Source organism: Ictalurus furcatus, chromosome 16 (assembly GCF_023375685.1).
Source record: "Ictalurus furcatus strain D&B chromosome 16, Billie_1.0, whole genome shotgun sequence".
In the NCBI taxonomy this organism is placed as follows: Eukaryota; Metazoa; Chordata; class Actinopteri; order Siluriformes; family Ictaluridae; genus Ictalurus; species Ictalurus furcatus.
The window spans coordinates 2,640,093-2,664,873 of NC_071270.1; the positions used below are offsets into that span (position 1 = coordinate 2,640,093).

At 46.3% G+C, this 24,781-nt stretch overlaps 1 protein-coding gene across 3 annotated transcripts; it reads right to left on the reverse strand.

The window, feature by feature from the left end:
• Positions 1 to 7: 7 nt before the first annotated feature.
• On the reverse strand, positions 8 to 24,491 carry nrip1b (nuclear receptor interacting protein 1b). 3 transcript variants are annotated; one of them, XM_053645342.1, is made up of 2 exons: positions 24,322 to 24,491; positions 8 to 4,958 (listed from the first exon to the last, which is right to left on the reverse strand). In XM_053645342.1, the coding sequence occupies exon 2, from the start codon at positions 4,745 to 4,747 to the stop codon at positions 1,319 to 1,321; it is 3,429 nt and encodes a 1,142-aa protein (XP_053501317.1). In that variant the 5' UTR covers positions 4,748 to 4,958; positions 24,322 to 24,491; the 3' UTR covers positions 8 to 1,318. The 3 variants fall into 3 exon arrangements, with proteins under 3 accessions (XP_053501317.1, XP_053501318.1, XP_053501319.1); XM_053645343.1 differs by having other exon boundaries at positions 24,280 to 24,491; XM_053645344.1 differs by lacking the exon at positions 24,322 to 24,491 and adding an exon at positions 23,993 to 24,270.
• Between the last annotated feature and the right edge of the window lie 290 nt (positions 24,492 to 24,781).

Sequence of the window (24,781 nt, forward strand, 5' to 3'; positions counted from 1 at the left end):
CCCCCCAAAAAAAAAAATTGGTTTAAGACTTGACATTTCCCATTGCAGGTACTGATACGCAGGTGCTTCCCATGCATGTGCATGCAACAGGCAGCAGTGTAGAGATCAGACGTAACACGACGGCTTGCAGAACAAAGATCCAAAGATTATCGTTAGCTCACAACATAGAGACATGCAAAAAAAAAAGGTCTCATTTTCTGTAATTTTATGTACATTATTAGACAGATATTATATTTACAATCCAAGATGATAAAAACTAGGGCTTTTTCAACAATACAAAATAGTCATATTTCATCATGAAAGCACTATTTACACAAATTTGTCAAATCCAAATGTCTCTGCATACACAGGAAGGAATAAAATAGATTGTATGATGATTTTTTTTTTTTTTTTTTTAAAGTTCATACTTAATTGGACGATGGAGCAAACTTTTTTTTTCTTTCACAGTAGGCTCTCAGCTTCACATGCTATCCTTCTATGATTGAATGTGTGTGTAGGAAACAGAAAGTTCATGAACATGTACTCACATCTTTGGGGCAAATTTTTTCATTCGACACCGCAAGTCTGTGAACTGCTACATATACGTGAATATAAAGTACAAAACAATGAACGATACAAAACTGTAAAAAGATCATTTGACGTCTAAAAAATACGCGTTTTCTTTATTCATGCCAAATACCCAACAACACCTACAGATCCATTCCTGATGTGTAAATTAAAGCATTGTAAATCAATTCGACGTGTGTGTGTGTGTGTGTGTGTGTGTGTGTGTGTGTGGGGGGGGGGGGGGGGGGTGTATTGTCATCGTCGTTCCTACTAGGATAGAAGTCGTGGTACAATCGTTCAGGTAGAACGACACGAGACGTACCTGATCGTTCGTAAAGAGTTCCGTTAATTTTATTGTCCTTTATTGTGATGTGATGCTCGGATGGCACTCACGCATCTAATAGAACTTTGTGCTTCGGAAAAGCGGGACGTGTGCGGAAATAAATATGAGACTTAATGCGACGGTGACGTTTTTTGGAGTCGTTGATAGTATATCTAGGATGCTCTTTTTAGAAAACGTTTTATAATGTAAAAAAAAGGAGAACGAACCGCACTGAAACAGGACCTGTACAAACGTCGGTCGGAAAGAAACGTGACGCGTCGAGTGGCGTAAACGTAACACGCTCAGTCTGTAATGTATGACCGTTGTGTCGCTGTTATACGGCATTCGTTAACGTGAAAGAAAAAGTGGTCAGGGATACATAGTTCGTGGTTTGTTATGAAACGAAAACAAAACAGAAAGGTGTCCGTTTCGTTCTTTGGCAGTTCGGATCTATGGTTTTTCTAACAGCCCACTAAGGTGTTCGCCTTCGATGCCTTGTCTTTGTATCTGAACTGGAGAAATCGTACTTAGTCTGGCGTCATAGTACCGATTATTGGCACATGGCTCTACTTTCACTGTAACCCCGCAGTGCGTCCTTTGCGCGTGATCCTCCACCTCTTTTCTGAGCTGACTGTTTCTCCTCTGGAGCATGTAGTACAGTATAGGATTAGACCTCATTAGAGGTGGAGAATCCGAGCTGGATTCACATTTATCCTCCCCAGAAAGTGTCCATCTTTGTGAGCTTTGTGTTTCTTTCTTCACAGATTTGGGACTGGGTCTGGGGGAGGAGGCCTTATCCCAAGCGGATCCCTGGATGCCGTTTACCGGCGAGGAGGAGAGTGGATTAAAACGACCAGGCCCTGAGTTAAGAGTCTGGGGAAACCATGGAAAGTTCACAAGTTCATGATTGTAACTGGGCTGACTGAAGCTCTCGTTGGCTTTGCAGTTTGCCTGAGGGAGTAAGGGACTAGGGATCCCCCGGGGCGGAGATAACTCCTTCAGACAGTTGTCTGACAAAAGGAGCTGCTTCAAAACATTGAAGCTTTGGCTGTCTCTCGTGGGAACTTTACTCGCAGGACTCTTGATGAACAAGTCCTCTTCTTTCGGGCTTGGCAGCCTTCTGCTATTGTGGGCCTCGGGTGTTCCAGACACCAGACACTCACTCACAGTATCCAACGGTCTCTGGCAAAGTTCTTTACTCAGGTGTTCAGCCAACTCCAAGCAAAGTTTCCTCTTTTTAGGAAGAGGCACCTGATAATCTTGTTGCTCCTCTTTCACTGTGCTCACGATCTGCTCTGTGCGTGGACTCGAATGATATGTAGTTGTCTTCTGTTTCAAGAGCTGGCTGAGAAGCCCATATTTAGCTTCTTCTTTAACGTTGCTGTGTGCTTCGACGATGGGGCTTTGACTTTCACGCCCCGATCTACAATGCCGTCCAGCATCGTCAGAGCCGTCCGAGAGAAGACCCTCGTCTCTTGGCTCTGTTTTGACCATGGCGTTCAACGACGGCCCGTTTGAGCTGTCGCATAGAAAATAAGCCCCTGGAGGCTTCTCATGGACTCCCGTAGCCACCTCTGTGCTTCTCCTCTCAGTAGATTTCTCCTTGTGGGAAGCAGAGCCAAGCAGCAGCTGCAGTACGGTCCGTCTCTCCAGGAGGTTTTCAATTTGTGTCGGTGCCGGAGGTGAGCGCTCTGGTCCGGTAAAGGGTGAGAAAGTGGCAGGAGGTGGTTCAAATAAAGGGGTTTGGTTCCTTTTTATCGGAACAGCAACCCTATCCAGAAGAGTCTGAGATCTGTCTAGGTCAGGCTCCGGGCTTTGCCGTTTGCTCGGTGGCCTGCACGCTTGCAGAGGGGGTGAGGGGGATACACTCTGCAAACCACACTGAGCCAGATTTTGTAATAGCTTACTGGCTGTGAAAGCAGGTTCCACTAACTTTTCACTGGCGTGCTGTTTAGACTTACACAGGTTCAGAGGACTGGACTGAACAAGGGGTGAAGAATAAGAGTAAGGAGAAGGAGTCTTGCTTGTATCTCCGCTGAGGGAAGATGTGGACAGACCTCTGCCCATCAGTTGGTCAAAAGGGTTCTGCGTTCTGCTCTCCTCCAGTGTTCCAAGCCGGTTAAGTGGACTTACGGTCGCTTTTCGAAGGGTGGCGTCATCCGGCAAATCAGGAAGAGGTGCGATTTTGTTTACCATCTCATTATTTCTGCGATCCAACAGTAACTGCATGAGGGTAACCTTATGATGGGATGTCATGTCTGGGATCATTTCCAACTCCCTGGCTTCAGGGACCTTTGCCCTGAGAGTCTCTGTCTTCCACTTGCTTATAAGCGTCTCTGTGAGCTTGTCTAAAGACGAGGCTGAGGAGGGGGGCTCTGACTTTTGGCTGGAAACTCGGCTCCTCGTGGAGAGGTCAATAGGGGAGCAACTGGAGTAGCAGCTCTCTGCGTCACTGCTGTCTTTGGTCAAGCTGTTTTCCGGGTTGGAATACTCGCTGTCAGACTGATGAGAGGAGGCTTGGCTAGGAGGAGCGGTGAAGTCATCTTCCAGGTGGCCGTTCTTAGTGAGATGCTTTTGGGAGTTGTGGTTGTTAAGGAGGAGCAGAAGCAAGCTGCTGCAGTTCTGTGGGGGCCGGCTGCTGTGCCTGTCAAATGGACGCTTCTCTTTAGGGGTGTGAGGAGAGGGCCGAGGGGAGCCGCTGGGCGCACTTTGGCCTAGGTTCAAAGAAGGGCTTCTCTGGCTGGAATTTAATGTTGGCGAGGGGAGTGTTCCGTTTAGAGTGTTAAAAGGGCTCAACATGTCTGGAGCAAATACAGACTCTCCCATGCTGGGTGGTCTATTGTCTTTAGTTTGCTGCGTCGCCATGGCTGCCAGTCTCTCGCTGGCTGATCGGCCACACAGTTGTGCTTTTAAGGCCTGTTCTTGAGAATATTGCTGCAGATGGGCTTCGCTGGAGAGCAGCAATGCTAACTGACTGCAGGCCACACTGGGTTTAGGAGAAGGAGCGGGACTAGATCGGCTCTTTACGAGACTGGCCACAGCCTTCAATCTCTCTGCACAGGATACTCTGTCAGGCACTGAGCTCTGTGACGAACGAGGAGACTGAGAGCAACGGTCTTGGCTGCTGCGACGACTGTAAGGCACAGTGTTGTGGCTCTGTTGCTTGTTTTTCCTTATCAGGCCTTTGAGGTGGCTGGAGGCTGTACAGTAGCCCTGTAAGGTGTCCTTGTCAGTTGGTGATCTGTCGCTGCTCTCTCCATCTAGCTGTTTGTGACTCTGAGTAATGTTCTGTGACATGGCTACTGTCTGCAGTCGCGAGCTGAAGGACTGGAGCAGAGAGGCCAGCAGCGTGCTCTCTCCCTGTGCAGAATTATCCAGACTTATTCTATGGTGCTCTTTGCCCTGTCCGTTCACCTGCGCTGCAGCAAGGTCTTTTTTCTGGTTGTCTATCTCACTCCAGGTTCCCGAACGCAACAGTCTGGCCTTTTTAAGGTGCTGGGAAGCCGCTCCTGGAGGGCTAGAGCCGTGATTGGGTATCTGAATGCCTCTGGTCCCTTGGTTTCCCGCCTCGCCATTGTTGCCGCCAGCCTCCGGTCTCCTTGTTGCCGTGGCACCAGGCCCAGATGCAACCGGATGCATTAGTAAACCTTCCAGATACGTTAAAACAGCAGAATCCTGGTGTGTCTCAGGGCCAGGTTCCTCCCCATAAGTCATGTTCAATAGTAGGCACGCCTTGTGTGGTTGTTGACGACTACTGAAAATGTCTTCTCGATTGTTGTGCCATAGATGAAGAGCCCTAATTCCTAAAGGGGGACCCGATACGTCCTCTTTTAAGTTTGACAGACTGAAGCACTGGATGTTAGAAATTCCATCACACATCGACTCAGCTGGAATTCCTTTCTGTAGGTCTGCGACAAGCCAACTTTTTCCAGCATAGACGCACAGCCAGGGAGGACTCAGCGAATCCTCTTCGCTACTATCCCGGTGAAGCGTTCCATGCCGCTGAATACTTTGGATGTCTGTCACAAGGTCCCAGGGGCTCCGTGTTGTCGTTCTGCTCTTGTGCTCTCAGACTGGGCCACACGAGAACCTGCAGCAGAGGGAGCAAACAGAGAAGAGTATGAGGGGAAGTTCTACATGACAGCACACGACTGAGAGTCTGTTACATATCACGCATTCAAGCCGAGCTCATGCAGCGTCCTACCCTAACCCTTCAGTTTACTTCTGGAATTAAAAAGAAGAAGAAGAAGCAGCAGAAGAAGATGAAGAAAAAAGCTCTCCGACCGACACTTGATTTAATACATTCTATTTCATATATGCATGTTTGATGAAAAACATACATAATTAACTACAGTCAAAACATGCTTAGTGTAACAATTTATCAAAAAAAAGAAAAAAAAGATCAGAGTATTCCCCATAGGCAGCATGCAGCGGATCAACTCGGGGGAAAAACAGCAGGATGCTATAGATTACATGAATTATGTCAGTAAATCCAAGCAAAGCCCACTCTATGCGTTGTCACGTCCTGCTATGACACTTCCAGCAAACCTCTCGAGAAATGTCTCTCTGCTTGCTCTCATGCGTGAAGGGCTTTCGAGCACTGCGCTGCTCATCAGTTGGAGAATTTCCGCGGATTATCCCCACACACGCGCTCAAAGCACGGCTCGCGCGATTCTCTCCTGCATGGTGATAGAGGCAGGCAATAAGCAAAGAGCTGACCTTACCACAGGATCCGAGCGAGAGGAGTGGATCTGGACCAGTGCAAAAAGGGTCACTTTGACCTGTAGCTATTTAAATGCTGACAGGGTGTACTGGGAATGGTCTAAAACTCACTGCGACCATGATGGCCACGGACTATGCTTTGCATTAGAGGCACAGTAGACTTTCCCTGTTGTCCGATATTCAGTATCGCGCGCGCTGTGGGGAAGACGAGAAAAAAGCCCTGTCTAAGTGATGCAACTCCGTGGCCGTGTTAACTGCTCTTGCTCACTCGACCTGGCAGTACAAGGGAGATATGAATCCCAGCAATATGCAGTGTGATCTCGCCTGCAGCTATCTTCCTATCTCGCACTGTGGCTGTGTGGCAGTCCCTGAGTGTCCAGCAGATTCAGAGGTCAGTCCCCTCTGCCATACTTCCTTCTTAGCTGTCACTTCCCTCGGAAGCCAGTGTCACACCGAATTCATGTACACAGCACATACACGAGCTAGTAAATGCCATGACGTATAGCTACCTTTTTCCCCCTCACACTCACACACACACACACCTTGTCAACTCAATTGGATAGCTCTCCCTAAAAGAGACTTGACATCTTCATGTGAGGTGTCTCACTAGGATAGGATAAGTGTTAAAGCAAGAACACGTAGCAGGTGAGATTAAAACACAAAGTGCATCTCCTTTCTGACACGCACCGAGTGCGTGTTTAGCGCTAATGCGTTCCGTCTGGCGTTACCGGAGCCCGTAGGTGTGAAAGCTCGTTCGGATTGAAGCCGCCCATCATCGGTCTCTTAACACTTGGCGAAAGCTGGCAGGTGTAAAAGAGCAGGAGTGGGAGGAGATACGGAGAGACCTGGTGCACCTGCCAGGATGTGGCTCGGCGGAGCTACAGCATCAGACCTCACGCTCTGTCAAATAGCATGACACTGCCGGTGTGCTGTGTGCTCGGAGACCCTGGACGTGAACCCTGTCAGCTCTGGCTCCACAAACAGCCCTCACTTCCCTACTGTCAGGACCACAGCCACAAAGGTTAATTAATACAGAACACTCCACCTTTCCCCATGAGCCGTTCAGTTGTCTTATCCTTCAAATCTTCCTGCCTCCGGCATCAGCGTAATGTTTCTCACGGAACAAGCTCACGAGAAAGAGTCTTGATTAGAACCCGTGGCAGCAACAAAAAAAACAAAACAAAAAAAAAAACAAACGTAGTGCTCTTATTTCCCTTTCTTTTTTTTTTTGTGCAAAACTGGGTTTAGCCTGGTCAGTTAAGGCTAACCTTGGCTGAGTCTTCTTCTAGGACCACACATTTAAATCACATGCAAATTACATCGAATTTGAAAGGTTAGTCAACAAGTTCAAGGCTGAAAAACAACAAGCACAGCGGAGAGGAAACCTGGTTAATGAATTATTTCAGACGAGGCCACCGGTCTCAGTTACAGTGCTATCCTAAGCCAATGACCCAAATTTGACAGCAACAAAAGACACCGGACCATCTGACATCTCGGACTAATCTTAACGGGCAGGATTAAGACTATTTCCTTGCCACTGGCTTATCTCGGGTTATAAAAAACAGCACTGTAATGCTGAAGGCCAATAAACATGCTTGATTTATTTTTGCACTCAGGTTAGCAGGGTATTTATATATATTTTTTTTAAAGTAGAAAGAAAGAAAATTGGATTTTAACCAAGTGGAGAAAATACAGTCAGAAGCAAAACAGATTAAAGAAAGAAAATATATGAACCCCAAGCCCTTTCCAGAGCAGGATTAAAACCAGATTAAACCAGATCAAATTGCACCAGACATGTGTTTTACCAGGAAAGATGCGAGTGCTTCTGAAAGGGCCGTGTGAAGACTGAATTTATGTCGCGTAGGCCAGCGTATGGAAATACCTGCGAGGACAAAGCCCCATTATGGCAGTGTGAAACTCAATAGGATCTGGTGTGTGGCTAAGGACAGGGAAATGGGTGTAATACCTGAAATACCTACTAAACTTGACCTCTCACACCGGGCCGTGGATTTCCACGCCCCACCATGCTGGACATAAAGGGCAACAGTGTCTCTTTCTCTCTCTCCGTCTCGCCGTGTCTGTCTCCGTCTCCTTCCCAGCCTCCAAGTAATTATCCTTTATCTCTGACAATGTCAACCAATAACACCCAACAGCATTTTAAGTGATTTCGACTCGCCAGTGGCAAGAGAAAAGCAGCGGCAGGCGCGAATGCTTTATCATCGCGGGGTGCCTTTCCTCACTTTCTGAGACACCAAGAACAGGAAGGTCACAACATTATCAGTGGCGGGGAGGCAATTTCCAGCTCCGAGTTGGGGAGAAAATGGTCTGTGCTGCGAAGGCTGGACCTGATGCAAATGTCAGGGGTTGGATATCTAAAAGCCAGTCTCCATCGTTCAACATGAGGAGTACAAGATTAATTGCAGCATGCTCTCTTCTCCCGAAAAAAGGGATAATAAATTACTTCCGTTGTCAAAAAACTCTAATCCATTTAAGCTATTTAAAATGTGTCCGAAATCGAAAAAGAGAAGGGGGGGGGAAAGGGAGAGGAAAAAAAAAAAAAAAGCCATGTGATTCGTGGTGGAAGTCAAGGTCGTTTCCAGACTCTCACGTTGATGCAACAGCTGGTGCCCATGCAAAGCGCTCAGTGTTAATAAAAAGTGACAACGCGGCCCTGGCTGTGTATATCACTAATATCGGACATGGGGCTGGCAGACGAGTGTGCCGCATTAAATGGTAAGTCAAGGTTAAAGGAATCTAAAGGAGGCACCCAAGGCTAAACACTTTTCGATGATGTTATCTGAGGCTGGGGTTGCGCCAGCTACTCTATGGGGCTCCTTTGGTTAGGCATTTGTAAATTTAATACCGCTCGGTGAGATTAAATAAAACAACAGGCCTGCGAGCTGACCCAACACAATTGTAGAAATTTGGGAAACTTTAATACCAGACCGAACATCGCCTTGGGAAGCCCGTGACAAATAAAGACATTTTATCAGGCTTCGTATTAAATCTCGACGATAGAAGAATTTCCGAGACGATCTGAAAATCTACCAAATCGTCAATATACCAATATTAGACGGTGAGGACTCTCCTTCCTGATCGGGTTACTCTGATTAACGAAACACAGAGGAATACGTTCTTTTTCAGAGCCCAAGTACTCATGCTTGCAGAACAAAAAGTCCAACCCTGGGGATTTCAGGCTGCGTGTTCAACGTGTTGCTTCATGTTGTACAACGATATGTACGTTCGGTTTCAGCGGCGAGGACTATCTCGCAGGTTCAGTTACGCCACACACGGCTAGAGCGTCGCTGAAAATCAACTTCACCATCACAAGATGGCTGCTACTATACCTGGGATTCTTACTTTCGGAAAAAGTAACCACTTGGGAATAAAAATCTGTAGGATCGCCGAAGGGAAGTTAATCTGGTTAGGAAAATCCATGATTTATGTACACAGGAACTTGTACTCGGTTATTAATGGTTATAAATCTAGACCGAACTGACCTATTTTCAAAGAGGCACTTCTACTAACTCGCCCGTACGCACACAAACACACACACTATTACCTAAACCCTTTGCCACACCGTGTTCATTACTATCCCACGTTACAGCTCCGAACCACATCCATCCCTGACCTACATAACTTCACTCAGACCAACGTTCTTCTTGATTCTCCTCGTCATAAACTCGGCAACGTAAAAAGATCACTCAGTCATGAAGACACCGGACATCGCCTTCCTGACTTTTCTACCTAAACGTAAATAATGCCGTGTTTCCGGTTTGAATTTCAGATATTCCCATTCCGTTAAAAAAAAAAAAAATCTTGCAGATCAATCAGATGGATTCGATCTCCACTCGAGATACTCGACGGCGTTCGGACTGAACAAAGGTGGTTTAAAAGGTGGTTAAAAGGTGAGTTCTGTCCAAAAAGGCCGTCGTAGCAATGCAATAAATCCACGTCTGTCTCGATTAAATATTCATTTCACAAGGTGCTCTTAAGGGACAGATATGTACGAGATGATGGATCACCTACGGTTTTATCTAGAAAGGCTGAGAATAGTCAAGGCTGATCGCTGGAGTTGTGTATGCCTGTCTGCACTACTCTATGACATAAAATGAATGTTGCTGATCTGACTGGATGTTTGATTTATAGCGTGACGGATGTGTCGCGGGGACGAGCCGAGAACGTCTCTGGAATACGCCCCGGTTGAGTCGCGGTTTGAACGAAAGAACGAGTATCCATTAGCGGCGGAAAGATTGAACGGCAGGCATCTGTTCCTGACGTGCGCGCGGGCGTTATATATACGAGCGTGAGCTACGTCTCTAATCAGTTAAGTGCACTTAACCTATTAAAAAACAAAACGATTGTGTGTAACCTCCTCGAGCCAGCCTCAGGTAGCATCGAGCCAGCTGGCAAGTGTGGCATTGAGAAGCAGCCAATGAAATGCCAGACCTCCGAAATGTGATTAGCCGTTCCTCCCACACGCCTCCTCTGTTCTAATCACTAGAGTTTAGACTCCTCCAGACTTCATTTGAAACTGCTCTCTCTTCCTCGCTCTCTCACACACACACACACACACACACACACACACTCCAAGTCTAATCACTGAAGCTCGGACTCCTCCAGACTCCATTACTTCATCTGAGACTGAGCAATCACACACACACACACACACCTACCTATTACTCAGTTCTGTTGAAATTCAGCCTGCCAAGTCCAGGTCCATCCATCACCTCCGTCCCTATAACACCCCAGTTATCCAAACTGATCTTGAACTCGGGCTCCGTCCCAAAAACCATGCATAAACTCCCCAAGATGGCACGCCGCACCACTTTCTATACCACCTGACCCCGGAGATGTATCGTAGACCACACTTAGTACGACCACGTCAACAGTGAACCGTGTAGTACAGGAAAATTCCATTAGAAAAACAAACAAAGTAAGTTTTTCGATCATTCTTTCATCTTCAGGAAGCGCTTTATCCTGGTCAGGGATCTGGAGCTCATCCCAGGAAGAGACACCAGTCCATCTCAGGACACCATACACAAAAACACACACCCACACCTAGGCGTAATTTGGCTAAAAATGGCTAGTTACTGTGCATGCGCACTACATAGTGTTACAGAACCTACGTAGTGTACAACATGCACGATACACACCACTAACATATAATAATAATAATAATAATAATAATAATAATAATAATAATAATAACAACAACAACAACTCCATACTCTTTATAAGTGTTTATTTAATTCAAAAACTGATATTTAATTTAAAACATTATGAGAAATTTTTAATCTGTGTATATTTACACCAATTTATTTATTTTTTTGCTAAACTTGCATTCGACGACAACGTAGAACATCAGATCTTGGGATATATATAGAGAGAGATATATATATATATATTTTTTTGCCTTTGAATACATCGATATTATTTTAAAAAAACATAATTCTATCATCCCAACAGTGAAACTCACTCGGACGGCGCTCATATCTTGTGATCTAATTGAACAAGAAGTAGTAGCGCTACCTTTTTGCCGAGCTGTGAACGCAGAACACAGGTAAAGTGTGCCGATCAATTTTCCCTACTGACAAGGCTACTTTGGCTGAATGCTAATGATCTCTCTCCAACACACACACACACACACACACACGCACACGCATTCAAACACTCTCACACTCGCCATCCTCATATCTCCGTTTATCCTCGCCCACGTATTTATGCATTTCGACCGGTGCCAGTGGTAAAGGAGGGCATGTTGTTTTGTTCTGCTGCTAATCAAGGCCACGTGTACCAGGGCACAGGATTAGAGGTCTCAGACAGCACAAAGCTACACCCATTATACCACAAGGTTACAGTTTAATCTGTGGTAACCTCGCACACAGCCTCGCTTCTCTTGTAGTAAACGCTCTTGTATGTCCACGCTCACGTTCGCACGCCCTCACGGCAAACGGCACTCCGTCTCAGCTGCGATAGATATTATTGGACAAACTTTGACTCTCTCGAGTGTCTCGCAGCTGCACGGAGCCGTCGTCGCTGCTGTGAGACATTAAAATGACGTTCATTAGGCATGCAGCACACACACCTCGGGCGAGAAATTGGAGAGGCGAACTGGAGCCTGACAGGAACGTCTGTCACACACAGTACCACTGAACATCTGTGATTCTTACTTCTTTCCCGCCCGCTAGCTTGTTCTGGTCTATCGTCTTACGATACACCAACGTGTTCGGACGGGCATTAAAACGTGCCTCCTTCCTATTGCATTGTTGGATGGATCTTGCGATCAAATCAATGACGGGCCAAATGTTTACGATTTCTACGCCACCGGTGAAAGTGGCATACAATCCAAGACCTACCTCATATATTCCATCAACAAACACTAGGTCTGCTAGTATATGTGCCGGTTTTTCATATTATCTAAGGATTAATACGCTTGGGGACATGCTGTTATGGTAAAATAATCAACTGCAGGGTGGTGTGATGTGGACAGACGTGCGACCGAACTTGTTGAAGTGCTTCATTCCTCTTATACTCCGCAGTCCGCTGGTGATCAGCCGACATTTTTAAATCGCTCATAGAACGACGCGTACGTTTTATCCATTTAATGCTGCGGAACAACTTGCCACTTGTGTTCACAGCAGAGGCAAAACCCTCCCAGCCGCCACACCTTCACCGGTCTCGTTGGTTTTCCTCTTTTTAAGGAAACGATCGTCACATTAGAGAGGACCGAGTGTGACTTTTATCCCACTCGACACGTTCTGACCAATCGGATTCGAGAATTCAAAAGCGCCGCAGTGTAAATGTTTACGTAGTGAACGTTTAAAAAGTACAAAAAAAAAAAAAAAATCATAATAATAATAATAATAATAATAATCGGTTGCATTAGCGATACGAGCCACGGACTAGCATCCCTGTTTGGTGGCTCGTATCGATAATGCTGAGAACGCTCATGTATTAGCGGCTGCATCTTCCTCGCTCAGCAATACAGAAGGTGATGAGTGAGAGTCAATAGCACCTTTTGCATCAGCAGGAATATTTCATTATGTACATAACGAGTTCCATTAATCGCTCCTAACAAGAGGACACAACCTCACCTTGGCAGTCTCGCATGCAGCTGAGAGGAAGCGGTACCAGAGGGAAAAGGGGGGAGTTTCAGAGAGACAGAAAGAGAAAGAGAGAGAGAGAGAGAGAGAGAGAGAGAGAGAGAGAGAGAGAGAGGCAGGAACTCAACATCACCACACTCAGGAAACTGCCATCTTCTGCTCTCACACTCTGTGCTGATGTGTGAAGACAGCCAGCGGCTGTGAAGGCAGAATAAACACCCAGAACAAATGAAAGACTATGGGACAGTGCGTGTGTGCGTGTGTGTGAGAGAGAGAGAGAGAGCCTGCAATGACAGCAGTGCCCTTGACACACTGACATCAGCCCGTTGTCATGTGACACTGTCATCTGCCACCTGGCAAGAACCTCCACCTTCTCATGACCTCATCCTCCGGTGACCCCCCTCCTACCCCACCCTAGAGGGCCCTCCCTCCTCCTTTGAGCTGGCGGTGAAGGTCGTGCAGGTCTCCGTGCCCTCATCTGTAATCCTCCTCTATTCGTCAGCAGCCGTGCTGCGAGGGGAGAATGCCCAATTAGGCAGCTGTCACACAAACCGGAGCCTGCACAAAACCGTCCCTCTGTCAAGCGTCTGCGCAGCTGCGGGTGCCAATTACGGCCAGGGCTCTGCCCCTACTAACCCGGATCCGGCCTGCTTCTCTTCTTCTCACCACCAGGCCAGAATGTAAGAAGAATAACACACTGTTTGCTTTGGCACAAGACCGACACGGTGGGTTTCTTCCCAAGGACGGGGGAATATTTATGCTGCACAGTATATCTGCTTCTCTTGTTCTTTTTCCTGTGATGAATAATTTAGGCAAAACTCAGAAAAAACACCCCCCTCACCCCCCCCCCCCCCAACTAAAACATTAAAGGAATAAGATTTAGTGTCTTAACCAAACAGGCTAGAAGTCTGCTCACTCACTATTACAACCAGTTTATCTGGGTCAGGGTTGCAGCGGGATCCGAAGCTTATCTCAAGAACGTCAGGGTGCTTCAAGTTCAAAACTGTACGACTTTGTCGACTGGTTTACCGTTCATGGGCTTGTTCTTAAAGCCTGGTCTTCGAAAACCATCCAGAAACCATCCGTAGCCTACATGAAGCCCATCAAGAGCAAGACGTTACACAAGCTCAACGGGAAAACTAGTACTTGTCGGTAAAGTCGAGACGTTGCGTCCCAGGGAAACCTTAAGAAGAAACACTACCTCGCCGGTGCATCCGAGGATGCGGCGTATATCAATTTGCTGACAAATTTGCTGTATCCAGACAATCCATCATCTCCAAACACATCTGTTTTGAGTAATGGGAAAGCTAATCTATAAAAATGAAAGGGAACGAGTTGGAGGGCAGCCTGCGGAAGATTTACGGTCTGGAGGATCGATCTCTAAGGGTCCACTTCCACCGTTTAATCAAGCAGCTGGAGAAAAAGAAGCCCAGAAAAAAACAACCCAGATTTGAACATGGAAATAATCCAGAGTAGTTGCTTCAGGTTCCAAGCCCTTCAAATCCATCCTGAAGGAACAAAACAAAACAAAACAACAAAAAAAAAACAGTTACAAATTGCTAGAACGTTTGGTTCGTCTTGGAACGGATACTTCGTTAGATTAGAGGACGTTCGGTTACTCATCAACTGCTCAGGGACAGCGTGTCTTCTGGATGACGCGTGTTCTTCCGAACAGCTCAATCTCAAACGTTTTCTTCACAGCTGGGTCACGCATGTCTTCAGGGGTGACAGCCCGTGTAGCGTGTTATTGCTGCTTTCTGACAAGCCGATTTAGGCTTTTGTCTGCAAACTTCTGTCGTAATCAGACCGATGTCTGAAAAAGCCGAACGGCGCTACGCCGTCGCTGTAGGTGCTGACGACGGACTTGATGAAAATCTCTGCTGAGTTGCGAGAAGCTGCGTGAAGGATAAACGCAAGGAGGAATTAAGAAGAAACGACGGGGGACCGTTTAGACAGTCGTGAAGTCGAGCTGGAGAGGGGGCCACCGTGGCGAGCAAATTTCAATGCTTGTCTCTTTAAATAACTTTAAGACCTCTCCTTGTGCTCTTGTCTACTTCTTCCAAGTTAACACCCACCCGCCCACACACACACACACACACACACACACACACACACACACACACTCTGGCACTACAAAGCCGCCTTGGCTCCTTTCACATTTGCCAGACAGAGAGTGGGAGGCAGTCTTTTATCACAGAAACAAAGGTTACTGTGCCGTACAAAACCGCAGATCTGGACCTGGAGCCCTGCGCCACTGAGGGGGTTAAATCCCCTTTTCCCGTCTGCACAGGGGGGGGGAAAGGGGGGAATGATGGATTTTACAGTGCCCCTCTTCTCCTCCCCTCCCCCCATTTCCTGTTGTTCCTGAATGTCACGGGCAACTATGTGTGTGTGTGTGTGTGTGTGTGTGTGACCTTGAGCGGCATCGCCAGCATGACACAAGCTGCCTTGCCTGCAGGCGTCCTTGAACTGGATCTGCAAGACAAAAACCTTTCATGCCGTCTGATAGACATCTCAAATCTCCTTCAGTGTCTCGCTCTTCCAATCTGCACGGCTGCACGGCTGCGCCGCCCCCCCCCCTCCCCCCTCCCCCCCATAACTCCCTCCAGTGGGAACGGTGTTATCAGAACGCTGGATCTCTAACCTTACGAGTGAACTCTGAGATACCGGCAGAATTTCAAAAGGTCTGACTGGTTTATTTTTAACCTCCAACACAAATTCCCACTAATTCAGTGTGGGTGGAGGCTTTGTGTGGGGTGGGATGGGGGGGGGGGGTTGGGGGGGGGATGGGTGCAATCGGCATGATTCCGGATGGCGCTGGTGCCACTGCGGGTGTGGATTCTGATTCGTCTCAAGATGCCAGTGAGACTACTTCGATGAAGATATCCCGTTCTCTACTGAACGAAAACATATACATATGTCTTACCAGTAAGAATACAAGGACCATTAAGAAACACTCGTTTGCCTTGTCGGAGAATAATAACGAGCTTACCCTTGTAGCCACGACCCTACCTCGGAATACGGTAAGCCTGGAAATAAGCTTCAACACGATTTGCAGAAGAACGAGTACGCCTGGAACAAGGAGGAGAGGAACGATAAAGGTATTTCATGAACTGAGCCTCAGATCGGTGGTGTGGCGATCTACTGGGATGCCTCACGTTTCCAAGCAGCTGATAATTTACCATAAAAAAAAAAAACCAAAACAAAACACTCTACTGCAAGTAGGTTCTGAAGAATGATGAGAATGTTATCACTAGGCAAATGCGGTGCCCTTGGAAGCACCAGCATGCCAAGCCAAGGTTCAGAGTATTAAACAAATATTTGGAACGTCCTCCATGTCTTCGCTGCTGAAGCATGAAAGGAGAAACGAGGCGTTTCATCAGAAGCGTGGACAGGATGCGTGTTCTTGGTGGGAGATCTCGCAGGGTCGGAGTCCATTCTGCCGGCTATGTCGACTGACCTTTCCTGACTGTAATGCTGTCGCCTGGGTTCTGCGGTCCTGCTGGAAACCATCTGCTCCGTTCTTCCGATGACGGTTTCCGAGAAGGCCTGGGCTTGATCACATTTCTGAGCCTTAGTTAATGGAAATGATCTTTGTGCTGAAATGAGTCAGACTTCAGGTTCTTTTACAGCGTGTAACAACAGATCTCTCTCTCTCTTTCTTTCTTTTTTTTTTTTTGGGCGATGGAGGCAAACAAGATGCTAATCCTCAGCATATAACCCCACTCCAGCCTGATGTGTGTTACGTGTCATTTCATTTGAGGGCCTTGCACACCTGTGTAAATATAGCACCCTTTCAACACAAGCCGAGTCGGGTTCCATTAGCCAAAGTGCTTGTGGGTGCTTCTGCACTACGACCTGCAAGTCACACTTCAGTATAATTCAAGCACTAAAACACACGCGCACGCAAACACACACCGGGTCAAAGTCCCTTCACTAATGCTATACTGCTCGGACAACCTGGAGAAATAAGAAGGAGCAGGAATTTCACCGATCAAATAGTGCACGGCGTCATTAAGACTCACGGTGCCAAGGATAAGGCTCTGAAAAATTCCAAAGTCCAGTCCTCGGTCTCGTATATTTCGGAAAGTCTTCTCCTGACGTGTTAATAAGCTTAAGAGTTAACAGGCTATACTTAAAATGACCCACTCTTGTTTTTGCGAACCTTAAATAGGGCAATGATGTATTCTGTACAACGATTTAAAACAACTCGGTCGGACTTGAACTGGGAAACCGTCCAACGTTGGGATCAGCTGAGTAGCACATATTGCACATAGAGTGCAAACTTAGGAGGTTATTTTTGGTCTGCTTTTGTTCGGTTAAACTTGCACTAGGAGTGGAATGAAAAAAGAAAAAAAAAGGAAGCTAAGAGAAGCATTATATATTTTATCAGCGAGTATTTCTGCGGGGCTTTGGTGTGCTCGCGTATAATGGACTAGGGAAGGAAAAAAAAAAAGGAAGGACCTCCACGCACGACTCGGGGCATATAATTTACGGTTCATTTGAAGCTCCTGCAGAATACGACAAGTCGTTTACAAGATGTAGCCTTTGCTGCTGACCCACTTCCATGTAGCTGCGTCTGGAGACGAGGCCCTGCTCCCCATCTGACTGACGACAGCTCTGCCACCCTCTGCCTCCGTGAACTGTGAGAAAAATAGGTCGCCATGACCCACTTTTCCCTCTGTGAGAGTGTGGGTTTTTTTCTATGACAGCATGTGAAGAGCATTGCAGAGTCTTGATCAGGCACCTCGAGGAGAGCGGGGGGGGAAAAAGGAGAGAGTGGAGAGAATCCGAGTGAGAGAGAGAGAGGGAGAGAGAGATGAAAAATTGGAGAGACAGCGAGACAGAAAAGACTACCTTCATTAACCCCAGTGCGCCGAGAACATGCTCACAGAAATATGAAGCCCTTATCAGGCTTCATAATTAATTAAACAGGATTCACAGCTCAACTCAGGCAGCCCAATCGTTTCATCCCCTTTTTCCATATTCTGTTCATCCTGCCAGCTTGGGAAGAGCTCCATAAGCAAAGTGAAGAATGCATCAGCGCCGGATTCTGGGACGTAGAAATGCCCATCGTAACGGACAGACAGGTTTACTCATTAACGTCTGGTGTACGGTACACATACACTACCTTCCAAATCCCCAGCACTTCTCGGGCTGAGCGTGTTGCTTTCACACAGAGAGAGAGAGAGAGAGAGAGAGAGAGAGAGAGAGAGAGAGAGAGACAGACGTGTTTGCGTATGTTGCTTTTGCAGAGAGAGAGAGAGAGAGAGAGAGAGAGAGAGAGAGAGAGAGAGAGAGAGAGAGCGCGCGAGAGATGTTTGCCGATAATGCGAGCTCTCTCGCCCCCTGCGACGATCCTCTGTGTGATCCCTGTAATGATGGTCAGATATCGATCCTGGTCGCGGCATTGGCACAACAACCCATGTTCCTTCCTCCGACATGCATAATGCATGCTGTACATATGAAACGATGTGCAATGCTATGTGGTTAGAGAGGTCTGGAAGAGAAAGGAAGCGCCTTCACCTTGATCTGAATTTCTATCCTGGGTCCCGTCAAAGCGTCAAAAGCACCGTGGAGAAATACACGGCGTGGCCGAAAGTTTGCGGACACCTGACCGTCGGACCCGTACGTGCTTGTTGAACATCGCGTTCCAGATATACTCCTCCTTTGCGGTAATAACGAGTAACAAAAGACATTCTAGACGGCCGCGTGCCTCTAACCTTGTGGCAAACGTCTGGCGAAGAACCACACGGGTGTGATGGTTAGGTGTCCACAGACTTTTGACCATAGAGTTGCTCGGGTAAACCGCATTTGATTTGTGACCAGCATCTCTGTGGCTCGGTTATCAAACCCCAAGCTCGTCTCCAACATCTATCACGCCGCTTATGAAAGGCATTCATAAGCTGTTGAATCACTGCTCATTGACCTTATTAAACCCATTTAAATGTATTTAGGTCAGGCCCTGCCTTGGTGAGAGCGTGAAAGTCAGCCCTGAATGGAAGCGGGGGGGGGGGCTCGGGTTAAGTCGTCTGGCTTTGGTAACTCAGCCATGTAAACATGGTTACACAAGCGGCACATTAGCACATTTAAGCGCACGGTTTCGTCTCCGTGCATCACATCACGTCACATGTTCAGCTCCTCCAGAGTAATTAACTAATTCAGGCATTTTGTTTCACCGAATGTGCCCAGTATTTCAATCTTCAGACCCAATCTCAGCCCAATGAAAATGGTCCTTAAGTAGCAAGAAATTACCTCAGTTGGGTACCAGTACATCTAAGATGGTTTTGTTATGGTTGCTACGGGAAACAAGTGCCCGTTAAAGAGGAAATGGCGTTACAAAATGTGCCTCTAGTCTAGTTACATCTGCCAAGATTAATTAATTGATTCTGTTTATGCTTCTGAAAAAGAAGGGGGGGGGGGGGGGACGTCTAAATAATCCAAGAGAGAAATTTCCTTCTGTATTTTCTCTGCATTTGACGTTGGTGTAGAATTAAACGAAGCGATTCTCACAATCACAACCACGCCGCTCCTGCTCCCGATAATAACAACAACAACATTATAAAAGATCCAAAGGCTCGACACGGGTTACAGTGCTCGTAACCTTATGACCAGGCTGATAACAAACCGCCTTATCGCTAGACGACGACTCTTCCAACAAGAGAGTTACATAAAGTCCAGCACGGGTTCTGTGTGAGGAGCGAGGTCACATGATTGAACTTTGTTTTAGACGGTTATTCTTTGGTCAAGGTCGGGTTAGTCGTAATGCCTACTCTCTACCCGTGGCTTAGCCTTGAGAAGCATGAAGTGGCTCGCTGGGACGAGAGGGGCGCGTTTATCTTCCCACGGCGCCCAAGGACGTCTCCCGGCCCTCTGTAGGAGCTCTAACTCGTTCCACTCGGCCTGCTAATTGGGATGCAAGGAAAGTAGTCACGGAGCAAGGATGAGCGATACGTCGCGCTGAGCGCTGAGCCAAAATCACGGCTGGCTGAAACAGCTTGGGAGAAAAGCGACGCCAAAATAAGCAGCGTGGTGCGCTGCGCGTGCGCGTTCGTAACCACATGCCCCAGTGTGAGCGAATTCCTCTTCAGCATGCACAAAGGAGGAATATGTGGCGAGACTTCATCGGCGCCGGCTGAGACCCGCGGAAAGATATCCGCTCTCCGCCATCTATCGGTGCTGGAGAGGTGTCCCTTGTTGCCGGGCAACAGCGCAGTTCACTTTAACCCCTGAGCGGAGGCTTTTGTGCTCCGACAGCAGGAGCTTGGTGTCAGTCAGCTTTAGGAAGTGAGACAACTTCATCCCTCGCAGCTTTTTCATGTGCCTGGAAAGGCTTATAGAGGCCGCGTTTTCAAGAACGCCAAGTTTCTCAGCTCTGCGGAAGACGGCGGATGTGACGAGACTAGCAAGTTAACTGGGACGGTGACAAAAGCAGAGACCGAACTGGGGAACGACTCGGTGTCCCTCAAGCGCAAATATGAGAAGACGACAAAGAGAGAAGTCACTTTCGCTAATCTGATCTTTAGGGAAGTGGAAGTAGAGAGTCCGTAAACAGCTGATATATATCCGTATGGATGGAGCGCAAACAAACGGTTATTATTAACAGGAATATTTAACACACGTTGTTATTATTACGGAGCTCACTTCTAATCATAACCGTAGGATTCTTTAAGTGGATCGATCGTAAATCCTGTATGACGTGATGCTATGGATGACCGCAATGAAAAGCTATAAAATAAAAATACATTAAAAAAAAAAAAAAAGTCACAGCTCTTCGCCTCTCCTCTCCATGACACAAAGACCATCTTTATTTCAGATCCCTTCTCCTTATCTCACCAACAAAAGTTCTACCTCACAAACGGCATACGGGGAAATTGCACTATTTTCCCCCTCGCTCATTCAGAAATCCTCAAAAATCCTCGAGTTAATTGCAATTTTAGAGGAAAGCTTTTAAAGAACGGCTCTTTCGTCATGTCCCAGGAGGCCCAGGAGTGTACGTGTGTACAGTCTCACACACACACACACACACGAGCGTATAAGTCGGGTCATTACGTAAATCTCTTCCCGCCACAGCTTACTGCACCAGACGATGTGTCCTTGCCTCGGCTTTGAAGGTTCCCAAAAGGACGGCCGAGCTAAGAAGTTATGAAGGACAGTGCTGGTAATAGGCTGGCGCTGCAACGGCCTTGGACTTTGAATTCTCCGGCAGACAGGTTCATGCATCAATCCTTCAGCTTTACACAGACAAGGCACTCACCTTCGCGACTTGACTCAACAGGAATGAGTGGCATTTCACTTAGCTGGACCTCTCTTATACCCCCCCCCTTCTTTCTCCATGTCTTGTTTAAAAAATACGGCTAAAATTCACGACTCCTGAAACCCACTTGGTGTTTTAATCAAACTCAGTGACCCCCCCCTTTTTTTTATCCCCCTGACACCTCATTAGACACCTATATACGGAAGGAAGTCGTAGATCCACTCTGGCAGTGATTGTATTCAATTAAAAATCCCATGCTACAAAAGTAACAGGTTCATGTTTCTCGTAATCAGCACCTTTCCCTTTTAGAGGTTTAAACTATTATACGCGTGACCTTTTTTTTTAAAACGACGGCACCTTATAGGAGACCGCGCTGATCTTTCTGACGCCGTAAAAACAAAAGGATTGAAGTGAGCAGCGAGCCGCTTGGGCGGCGTTTCAAAAAACGAGGAGCGTGGGTTTAAATGAAAGGTTTGAAGGCCGAGCTTCTTGTGGGAACGCTCGGTGGATGCCACTGCCTGGCACAGATATTTCGCAGCTGCCGTTTTTAAATGGGTGATGACGGTAAGGGTGGCGTGCTTAATTTATCTGGCCTGCATCTTTGCCTGGGACTGGAGCACAAATCCAGCAAGCGATAAATTATTAATAGTAAAGCAATCATGCACACGTCGGTCCATTACTCTATATTCCAAGAAGCTGTTAAGGTTTAATGTTGCTATATTTCCTTTGTTCAAGAAGATCTCCCGCCCCCCCCCCCCCCAAGCCGTCTGTACTCGTTATCTGCTATATGACAGACCAGTTTGAACACCGTATACACCTCAGTCAGTGTGGGCACAAACTAGCTTGTATTTATGCACGGTTTGTCTTCCTGTGTGTAAAGGAGACTCGACAGAAGTGGAATCATTGGCATGATTCTGAGGTGAGAATTGCCGGGCATTGTTTTCCTCTTTCACATCTCTCTCTCTCTCTCTCTCTCTCTCTCTCTCTCTCTCTCTCTCTCTCTATGGCACTATTCCCAAGCATAAAACAAGAGATGATGGGGTCATTTACATTTTCCGAGCGACCATCAACACCACGAGTGAGTCATTCTCACACTTTCACAAACCTCACACTTCACGCAATCAGCCCGAGACCACGGCTTTTCGGTTAGCGCACCATTAAAAACCCGTTAAGTGCCACTTTCCTGTGCGGAAAAAAACAAACAAAAACGAAAGATACGTGGAGATGGCGCTGAAAGTGTCGCACGTTCGCCTTCAAAAACAATTTCTCCATATTAGCATGTACATTTGCATTGTTTTTGTAGTAAACAAGATGGACGGGGAGATCGAGGGTTTGGGACGCAAACACGCATCGACTCCGGGACAGAGACGGGAAGTTCGTTTCGCTCTCACGTTCTAAAAGAGAGGTGATTACTAACAGACTGCACATCCAGCTCTGACGCTGACTCTGATTCATCCCTGAAAGGTCAAAACAAAAACACTTTCCCTCCCCAAACAGCCTCCCGTTAGCAGTTCGTCTGTTTCGGGTTTTTTTTTTTTTTTTTTTAGGAGTGACATTTCACATTGTTTTGGAATACAGAAACCAGACCGAGGTCATGACCCCTAGTTTCTGGAACGTCGGCGACGTTAAATCCAACGGATGGACGTGATTTAGCCACTAACTTAATCCCACGCCCGAGATAAACATCAATCACAACCAATTTCCATTTTAAGACAAATCCTCTTGCTCGTTGTTGTTTTTCTTTCCTCTCCTTCACCTGAACCAACAGCAGCAGCAGCACTAACGCCCAGCAGCCTCCCAGTAACCTTTTGACTCTGACCTTTACAGCCTATTCTTATTGACTGAAGCCACAGGAAACCTCATGACAACAATAATCGTTGTCCAGAATCCACAGACACGGTGATTTACGGAAAGGAAACAAAACAGCCCTTGTGCTCGACCCTTACTTTTGTTTCTCTACTGAATCTCCCGTTCATCTTTTACTCCTAATAAACGCACGTCTACGAGGCACTGATCTTACGAACTACAATCACCTTAATATACTCATTTTCCCCCCATAAATCGACCAAACACCTTGAATAACGTCCAAGTAGTTACTGGATAACACGCCTTAGGAGGTTTAAAAAGGTTTGTAGTGTGTTGGCATTTTAAACGTAAACCCCTCCCCCAAAAACAAATAGTTTTCCAATACAACTTACTGTATATTATTAAAACTAACCAGAACCAAGTTTAAACTTATACATAAGGTATGTCTTGATTGTAACAGTACCAAATATTAGACAATTTATTATACTTTAATTTTTAAACCCTTTTTTTTTTTGTCGTTATTGCAATTTGTCAACTTTGTTGATACTTTTTTTTTTTTTTTTTAGACCCCTTTAGCAATTTTGCTTTATTTTGTCTGCTCTGGGTGAAATTTTTAGCATTTTACTAAACATATAAATAGCTCCTTTGACCAAAAAAAAAAAAAAAAGTCACAAGGAATTTCTGAATACTTCTGCTTCAGTTATAAACTTTTAAAGAGCTGAAAGAAAGTTAGCAAGCAATAAAGTCGTTTATTTACGCGGTTATGTCAGTGCCGTCATTGTAAACGCTCTTTAAATGTACATTAACTGAGATATATCAAGATTAGGTCTTGAACAGTGAGCTTCATTTATTTAACACGAAGCTCCGCCCCCAGATTCTTAATTGGTTCATATAGCGTCTATAAAATGACGTAAAACACAAACAAGCTTTCCGGACCGTAAAACAGTGGCTTTTTTTCAGCAAGTTAATAAACTTTTGATAACGTAACGGGTTAAAACGTTGTTGTTGTTTTTTTTGGGTTTTTTTTTTTTTACACGTAATACATTTATTCCATATTATTTATACAGGAAACACATGGGGAAAAATTCGACTATATCACCTTTAAGAAATAAAATGTGCGAATAATAAATAAATAAATAAATAAATAAATAAATGCGCACACTGGATAACAATGCAAAGCAAGATGAAAATACACAGTGTCGTAGTAAATACTTTAACGAAATTGTACTCCACCTGAGACCTGAGGTAAATACAGAGTTAGAGAGCCCCGAATGAAGCTTTCTCGGTTACCATGACAATTGACCACTGCCTGTGGCTGCGTCCCAATCCGCATACTACTCAACTAAATAGTGCGTCTTGTATGATATGCTGTTTTTGGACGTCGCCTAAAAAAAATCAAGCAGCTATGGCGCTTCTGGGTCGTTTTACGCAGTGGTTGAAGAAGAAAAAAACAACAACAACAAAAAAACCCGCCCAAATTCACTTGGCATATTAACAACACCTGGCATCGGTTCTCATACCAGCTGCTCGGCTCGGCTCGGCTCGGTTCGGCGCCTTGTTACCTGCGTGTGGAAAACGCGCTCCGTCCTCTGATACCGAGGGGTCAGGTTTCGTGTCCGTAAGAAGTCGTCTGGTCCAGCGGTGTGTCAGCAGAGTCCAAAAAAAAAATTCAGTCCTTACTCTGTTTAAGTCTGCACTGAAGTGCTCATGCTCGGAATCCCCGCCTGGCTGTGTGTTCAACTCCGCAATGTGCCCTCTAGTGATGAGTGATTCACTAGCGAATCGATTCTTTGCGAGTGACTCGAAGGATTCGAACGCGTAGTGACGTCTACTTATTGACCAAATGGACTGTATTGTCATGGTTGTGTGGCGATGTAGGCTAGTATTACACGACATAAGGAATAAAACACGACAGGGTGGTGCGGTGTGCTGATTATTTTCCTGTATGAGCACACGCTGTGTGTGTTTTATTCCTCTTACACCACAGCAATTTGGCAACGCTTACAGCGAGCACCATTTAAT